Source organism: Henckelia pumila, chromosome 2, assembly GCF_033568475.1.
Source record: "Henckelia pumila isolate YLH828 chromosome 2, ASM3356847v2, whole genome shotgun sequence".
Lineage (NCBI taxonomy): Eukaryota > Viridiplantae > Streptophyta > Magnoliopsida > Lamiales > Gesneriaceae > Henckelia > Henckelia pumila.
In genome coordinates this window covers 83,536,753-83,545,808 of record NC_133121.1, presented here as the reverse complement: position 1 = coordinate 83,545,808, position 9,056 = coordinate 83,536,753, and the positions used below count along the sequence as shown (strand labels likewise).

At 39.6% G+C, this 9,056-nt stretch overlaps 1 protein-coding gene across 1 annotated transcript; it reads right to left on the bottom strand.

Moving 5' to 3' along the window:
* Positions 1-3,999: 3,999 nt before the first annotated feature.
* LOC140879698 (NF-X1-type zinc finger protein NFXL1) lies at positions 4,000-8,031 on the bottom strand. The gene is made up of 2 exons (XM_073283546.1): positions 7,860-8,031; positions 4,000-7,663 (listed from the first exon to the last, which is right to left on the bottom strand). The coding sequence occupies exon 2, from the start codon at positions 7,611-7,613 to the stop codon at positions 4,257-4,259; it is 3,357 nt and encodes a 1,118-aa protein (XP_073139647.1). The 5' UTR covers positions 7,614-7,663; positions 7,860-8,031; the 3' UTR covers positions 4,000-4,256.
* Positions 8,032-9,056: the final 1,025 nt, after the last annotated feature.

Genomic DNA, 9,056 nt, shown 5'->3' with positions numbered 1-9,056 from the left:
ACAAACATTTTTTTTGTTTACCTTTTCTAACTCTTAACAAAAAAAAAATTATGGTAACATCGAATAGGCAAAAAATGTGTCTAGAGAAGGGACAAATAGATCATGCTTCAAACTTGAAATCAAGAATTCTAATAGAAAGTGTAATTGAAATGGTAGTGTGTGCAACTTAAGTGTCAAATGTTGCAGTTTAATATGGTTAATTCGATGCTAACACATAGGGCTGACAAAAAATACCGAAATGCCGTCATATCCCCTTTACCGTAACGAAAAAAAATCAAAAAATTCGGTATACCTTAAATTTCGGTACGGTATGATACCGTACCGAAATTTTCGGTATCGGTAACGGTATAAGATTTTCGAATTTTCGGTATTTCGGTATATCGGAAAAAAATCGGTATACACGGTATCGGTATGATACCGTGTATACCGATATATTCTTTTTAAAAAATAGTATAAAAAATCGGTATACACGGTATCATACCGATACCGTACCGAATTTCGATATTCGGTACGGTATCGGTATTGATTTATGTCATACCGAAATTTCGGTATACAAACATGTCGGTATACCGAAATTTTCGGTACGATATCGATATCGAAATTTCCGATACGGTATGCGATATTCGGTACAATATGCGGTATACCGTACCGAACCACCCCTACTAACACATTGACTCATATGCTAGATCCAACAGTTATATTTTTCACGTGAGATGTTAATAACGATTGGATCGATCCTCGTAAGGGCACTGGTCGATTAATGATTAATGGGGCAGCATCATCGAGAAATCCGTTTAATATACAAATTTTTTCTAGTATCTCAACATTTAATCCAACGACTCCGATGGGTCACACCTGTCTCTCAGTGAACTCTGACATTGCAATTTTAAAAATAAAAATTATTATTATTTATTAAATAAATTTTTAAAAAAAAACACTATTTCAACGCAGACCTGTGTACAGTAGTTGGATCATAATTTTTCACATTTTGCAAGGAATATCATTCATTGCCAGCAAAGTCAACCCTCCTTCCGGAAATGGTGAGAGTGATCAACCAAACCACCGCGGCGGTGGAGGCGGCGGCGCCACCACCGATGAAACACTTGAGCCACCCCCACGACCTCCATCCATTCGAATCCATCCACCCACAAAATATCAACGCTGTTTGTTCCGCCTGCAAACTTCCATCCAGCGGGACCATGTACACATGCCCCCCCTGCAATTTCTTCCTCCACCAATCATGTGCTAAGCTCCCGCAGCTCATCACCCACCCCGCCCACGGCGGCTGCACCCTCTCCCTCCTCACCATCTCCTCCTATCCCGGAGGCCAATTCAGCTGCGACGCCTGTGGCCGCCGCGGAGACGGGTGGAGCTACCACTGCAGCCGCTGCAACTACGATCTCCATGTCCGCTGCTCTATCAAGCCACTCAAGATCAAACACGGAGCCCATCCATGCGATCTGAAGCTCACCTTTCGGGATCCTTATGCTGATTTTAACGGATTCTCCTGCGATATTTGTGGCGTCATCGGGGAGAAGCAGTGGCTGTACCGATGCGATTCGTGTCAGTTTGATGTTCACATGGATTGCAAGGCGTCTCGGCCGCGGAGTCTGCAGCAACACCATTCGCTACCGAGATCAAATTATACTTCTCATGATCATATTCAACTGACGCACAGTGCCAGTACCGGCGGTGGCTACGGGTTTAACCAGTTTCAGGGTCCGCGGGTGAATCCCGGTGGATTTAATGGTCCGTCGAACAATTATCAACACATGATGAGCAATCAGCCGCGGAACGGCGGTGGTGGTTTAGGAAGCGGTTTGTTGGCGGCTGCGGTGGAAGGGGCGATGCAGCAGGTGGCGCAGACTGCGGTTCAAGAAGTCATCTCCTTCGATTATGGATCTTCATTTTCTTGACTTGGTACTACTGTTCGTTTTCCTTGTGTGTGTGAAACTGTGTATCATTAAGGTTTTTTTTTTTTTTTTTTTTGCTTTGGGACATTTGAGAGATTGGAAACATTATCTTTAAGCTTCCTGTATAAAATTTGGTCGGGTGATGTTATGTTATATCATGATAAATATTCATCATATTCTCATGTAAATGGATCTCACATATTTATTTGCAAGTGATACACATATATATATATATATATATATATATATAAATTTTCAGCTACTCAACAAATGATGTTCGACCACTAAAACCTGGTGCCGTGTTTTAGTGGTGCGAAAAATCAAAAACAAAAACAACTAAAACCCTAGTGATCAGGGACGAAGTGGGAAGGAATTTGTTGGGCAGCTTAAAACTTCTCATATATAGATTCAATCTATCAATCTAAAGTAATATCTACGTATGATAATATTTTTTTAAAAAAATATAAGTTGGAGGAGAAATTTGTTAGAACTTAGAACACGAAACTCTTATGAAACAATCTCATAAGTCAATTTTTCAGACGAGTCTTTTATTCGACCCCAATGAAAAAATATTATTTTTTTACGACATAAATATTATTTTTCATTGTAGATATGAGTCGAGTCGTCCCATGTCATGTCACAGGAGACCTACTCTTGTTATAATTGAATATTGAATCTAGACCATGTTTCTAACTCAAAACATTGGTGCTAAGTTGACTAAGGTAGTGTTTGGGAGAGCTTCTAGGAATCACTTTTCATTTTTTTTCTTAAAAAAATTTCACAAAATTTCAAATTTTGTGAAGAAAAAATTGAGAATTATTTCCTAAAAGCTCTCCCAACATTACTTTCATCGACCAAACATGAAATTTTTATTACAACGAAATGACAATTTAGTGACGGATAATATTAGGGATTGGCCTTAACAATGTGACAATGAAATTGAGATAGAGTGATTATGTGATGGTCATTGTCCAATGATGTATAATGGAGTGGCCGATCAAAATGAGTTGGAAACAATTGTTCCTAATCTAGCTTATGGGTCAAAGAGATCCCGGTTGCAACTGGGGAGTGGGGGTAACACAATGACCCATTCATATGTAATATTTCTATTTTCTAGTGACGTTTAACAATATTTTTAATAACGTTCCTAAACTTTTTTTTTTTACTCGATTACATTATTATACGAGCTACAACCGATTGGAGATGCTTGCAAACAGGTCGATTTCGACCAAGTTCCGGTCGAGCTTGAGTAGCTTGAATGCTAGTTAGTATCTGGAGCCGGGTTCTAATATCATAATTTCGAGTACCAGTTTAGTGCTCAAGCTCGAGGAAATTATTTTCTTTTGATTTTTAAACGTGAATTAATTTTGTTTGTATTCATAATTTTATTATAAATCATATACTGCTTTTTCAAATTGTAAAATACTACATCTGCGTGAAGGGTTACATGTTGCATTTGAAATTACAAAATTATTTCTCTATTTTATTTGAAAAAACATTTTCAAAAAATACATTGGATAATCATATAATTTCAATATGCAAACTTTCGTGTACATATAACATCACCCGTATACATATATCATCACTCGTTCAAATTTATCCGTATATATTATCGTGTGAGCATATTGTGCATGAGAGATCTTAAGCCCAGACATCGCACACTGTTTTTTATATGATTTGTTCGATGCTACACCCTTGCAAGCACTATCTAGATATAAAGGCCTATATTTCTTGCAGGCATGCAAAAAAAACATGGGTCATTGGATTATCCGTACAGGTGTAGCATGAAATTAGCCTTTTTTACATTACCAGAACAATTTTATGATTCTTCTCTATTTGGAACAGACCAAAATAATTGTGTTATGACCCCATGATTGATAAAATCATATATTTTTTTTTCCAAAACAGAAATCAATTTCATTTAAAATATATTCTGATTAAAACCTAACAATTCCATTCTATAAGTATGCAGATTTGTTTGGGTATATATGTGATTTATCATGTCAATAAACAAGAAGTAAAATATATTTGTATTTTTAAATTTAAATTTCCCGATAAATGACGATAATAATTAAATCACATGAGAAAAAAAAAAAAAAAAAACTTTTTTCATTGAGTTTTCATAGAAGCCAGAACAAAGTAGGCCGAGAGCACTGCTAGAGTCCCAGACAATATATATCCCTAAAAGCCATATCCGATCCTTCAAAGGAAAGGAATTGATTGCAAAACAAAATACAGAGGAAGAAGCCAATCAATAGCATGGCATGTCCTCCAAAGCATACACTCAAATCAAAATATAACACCAATTCTCCTAATCAAAATTTGCACTGTTAGCTTTTTCCGTTATTCACATGCTTTCTCCCAATCGTCCACCACATCACCAGATTGGTCGTCCCTCACACCTTCTTGCGGTGATGAAGGGTTCAGGTAAATGGCCTCTGGTTTAGTAGATTCAGTAGCTGAAGGACTCTGTGGTTGTTTGGACACATGCTCGATTTTACCTGAATCATTCGACGATTTCGAGGTGCTTCCCGAATCTAAAACACTCCATCGGTTGCTAGAAGCCACACTGGGAGCTTCTTTCACTTTCAATGAAGGCAACTTGGAATCAGCAGCAATATTTGCAGACCATTCCTCAGCACCCCAAGAACTCTCCTTCCATTCAGGTTCCTGCAGTACTGCCTTCTTCCACGGGTTCCCTTTCTCCGCTGTGATGGTACTGCCATCCTTGGCTGCTGCAGCAGATCCCCATGCATTGGCGCTGGAAGTGATTGGAGCAGCACTGCCGTTTTGAGGAACTACAATAGCACCATAATAGACAGACCCCTGATCCAATCTTCTCATAGCAGTAGCAGCTCGGGCAGGATCACCAAATACGGCCAATGCATTCTTATCATTAAGCCAGACCAATTCACATTCCCCTCCGAACCTTAGAACCAGGGCACTAATATCTGCTTCCCTAGGCAAATCAAATAAAGCAACAACAAGCCTGGGATCCATGTCCACCAAAGAATCAAAAACAGGGGGTTGCATTAGGTTGCTAAGATTGGAACCTTTAACACCGAGTATACGAGTTGGGGCTTTAGACCTGGGTGTTACATGAACGACAACAAATCTTTTTGGCTCCCAACCAGCAGCATTCACAGATAGCTTCCACCTTTCTGCAATCAGTCTCACAACATCTCTCTTCTCCTTTGACATTATGCAGAACACATGAACTTTAAGTGCATTCAGCCCCCCTCTACCCCTTCCGAGGACAAGATATTTGCACCTCTCTTCCACAGATAAGACCCATTTAGAGTCACGCCTGAGAAGGTCTGAAAGCACTTCAGACACTGATGCATTCTCGCCAAAGTGAAGGGCAGTCAAATTTGAAGAACTACTAGCATCAAAAGCATCGGCGAGAACCTTTTTACGCTCCACTTTTGCACATTCATCATCACACATAAGCTTCCGCTGACCAAGCGGAATTCTCTCGCCATTGCCTTCTGCAGGTTGGAGAGAAGCTGTCAACTTCTGGGTCACAGAAGCTTCAAAAACAGTATCAACATTGTATCCAGAACTGCCGCCTCCAGCATCACATGGAACTGTTGCAGTAATTCGGCCACAAGAACAAGAAATTGTCACAGAAAACTCGCATCTCACGTCAGGACATGCAGCTGAAGGGTGACAAAGGGCAGTACAAGTATGCCTACAATCTCTCCTTGGTGCACCACATGTCTGCCCACAAGATACTCGCAGACCAGTAGTTGAACCAGTGGAAGAATCACATGGCGATGGATGACAGGTTCTAGAGCACGCATGTAAGCCACACTGTCTAGTCTTTCCACACAATTTGTTGCACCTAATATCCTTTGATCCACAAGGAATATTCCGGAGAACAACGTGTCCGCCAACACACTCCTTTGCGACGGGAACTGAGCAAGGTGCGCAATCCCCAAAATGGCAGCTATGTGAAGAAGGATGACCACAGGGCTGAGGAACTGAGCAAGGGTACTGACATGAAGGGTGAGGCGTACCACATGGGAGAGGAGGAGGAATTGAAGTTCTACCGCAAGCACATGACAAGTCAGTAAAAATAGTCTCCAGGCAGGGGGGACAATGACCGCTGTGGCAGAGTGACGTGCAAGAATGCTGCCCACACCTGAGCTTCTTCTCACATGGCATTGAGCACAAATGAGGATCCCAATCAACCATAGGAGAGCCGTTAGAGTTAGAAAGAGGACAGCATCGCTCGCTGCACCGATGCCTTCCACATTTTTTCTTCAGGCCACACGGTTTATCGCATGTATAACTATCAACCGCTGAAACAGTCTTGCAGCACTCCACAGTCCGAGAAGTTGAACCACAGCGACACTTTTGTATGACAAGTACAGGACATGGCGGACAAGCCCCAGAATGACATGTATCCTGGCAGTGATGTAATCCACATGGGAGAATCTTTCCACAAATCTGGGAACAAGTAGGAACAGGATCCAGACAACTCCGTCTATCCTCTTTTAAGCCCGTCTTACCACAGCAGCATGCCTTTATTCTACCAGGCAGCAACTCACATTCCCCACATAATCCTGGATGGCAAGTTTCGCCGCAACTATGATTGCCACAATTAAGTGTCTTCTCACAAGTGAAATCACAAGAGAATACACCGTCTTCAACCTTGACTTCTCCCTTCACAATCATATCTCCACAGCGAATAATATCAATCTTTTTCTTGCAAAAACAAGATGCATTAAGAAGAACCTGGCAAGGATCACAAGGACCCACGTGACACACCCTTTCACAATGATGCCGCTCGCAATCAAGGAGCTTGCCACATGTTTGTCCACAAGTGAGAACAGACTTCCGATCAGAGCATCTTGTGGTAATCACTTTCTTCCCACAAGGACACCTGCGTGGTGGAGCAAAGGCCTTGCAAGGAGGACAAGGACCAGGATGGCATTGTAAAACACAAACATGAGGGCAAAGATCCTCTTTACTCATGCCAGTATCAGGAACATCCTTTTCCAATAATTTTCCACATTGCTCACCACAAGAATGCGGAGTCAGATATAAATCTGAAGGGGGGTCTGGTCTCTTTCCACAGAAGCAAACATATCGAATGTCCTTAGAAGACACGAGCTGCACGGATTGACATCCAGGACAACGCCAATTCAAACCCTGATTCTTTTCAGCCAGTAAATCTACAGAAGTAGGTGCTCTAGCCCATTTTTTTATGCAATTCAGGTGAAAAATTGAGTAGCAGCTGGAGCAGGACCATATTGAGGCGGACCTTCTAACCATGTCATAACAAATCATGCATTCAACAGATCCCTTCAAAAGCTTCTCCTGAATTTCTTGCAAGAGTTGGGGAACGTTCATGTCCTTCACCACCTTAGCCTTCTCTTTGCCACTCTCTATCCCACGATCCCTCTCCTTCTCTTTGTGCTGATTAATAAACCGATCACTGTTTCCTCTTGAGCCAAAATGGTTCCTATTCCGGTTGTGGACAACAGGTCGAACCAACCTATTGACTGAACCCACACCGTTTCCATTTCCACTATCGGTCTGGCTTGAACCATCAACTGTAGCTAATGGACTCACTGTTGTCGTGGTGGCTACGGAACCTCGTAGGACCCACTCACGACGGTTGTTCTGGAAATGATTGTTTCTAGGTCGCCGATGACTGTTTTCCCTCCTGCTCGTTTGATCAGAAAAGCTCATAATTCGATCAAAAGCTTCGAAATCGTGATCTGCTGCCGCCGTACTAATATCTGAGCGAAACAAATTAAGACGAGGGTTAGCAACCAAACAAAATCGGCACGGAAATCATCAATCCGAACCAGGATGAAAACAAAAACCCTAAATTTTAAAATTAACAGACAGGACGCCGATTAATCCTCAGAAAACGTCAAGAATCAGCACAAAAGCACTAAAAAATAGACAAAGAAAGATTGAAAAGGTAGAAACCTGAAGAGTGCCCGAGAAACCGGAATTGATCCTGAATCTGCAGAAAAGATACACTGGAATATTGGGAAGAATTTGTGTTGGTGAGGATTGAGAGAGGATCGGGTGGGATGAGATATTTAAACAAAGGGGGAACGTGCCGCCCAAACAAGTGCAGGGAAATGGGGAAAGAGAGAGGAAGGCGGTGCGTGGCTGAGGCCCTAACAATAATAATACACTTTTTCTTAAATCTTTTTTTTTTTTTTAATTTCAAACTAACGTATTTGTACATCATACGTGGTGTGTGACGAAATTTTTTTTTTATTATTAAAATTAATTTTGGAAATAATTTTAATAAATTTATGGAAAAAAATAAAAGAACATGTATTATATATTTACATTTGTTATTTTCCACAATTATTTTTTTAATAATTTGAAATTTAAATTGAGGTCGTACCACAAGATCAAGTTGGTTTATATATATATATATATATATATATATATATATATAAATCATTTTTTCTCCTTTTTTGGGATTGAAATGAAATGTTTTTCCCCTTATTTCTGGCTTTTGTTTTTAATTTTAGCGGAGAATTTTTTTTATTTTTTTGGTTGAAGAAGAATTAGTGTATATTTCATTAATTAAAATGATATCAGATACACTAGTTTACATTGGGGTAAAATCAAGGTTTTAAAAAGCGTAAAACGGGTGGATGTGTTGAGTCAAGTTTTAAGCTTTTTAAGCTTAAGCGCAATTAATTACTACGACCTTAAGTGTAAAAAAACATTTTTAATTTAAAGTATACTTTTAGTCATCTCAAACAAATTAACGGAGTAAATAATGAATAAATATAATAAATTCAAGTGTAATGCATTAATTTTTTGTGAGATTTTAATTCAATTTATTTTATCATTCATTTCATATACTGTGTCATCGAACATAAACTAAATTAATTGGTCTACTTTAAAACATTAGCCGTAAAATCCCTCAATCAATATTGCATTGACATCATCGCTACACTTAACCATCCAATATTGTACATTTTAAACATTGCTAACAATCACTTACTAATAAAATCGTTGATTTATGATCATTTTTCGTCTTATTAATCAATTTTAGTTTTTAGAAAAGTCACATAACTTATTTAATGACACTTGACATGGTCAACCTATGTCTGACCGCTTTTGGCCGAAGCGAAGCGTTTTGAGGAAGTTTCAAGT

Coding starts and splice junctions, on each gene's coding strand:
- LOC140879698 (XM_073283546.1), bottom strand. CDS start 7,613: ATGAGCTTTTCTGATCAAACGAGCAGGAGGGAAAACAGTCATCGGCGA.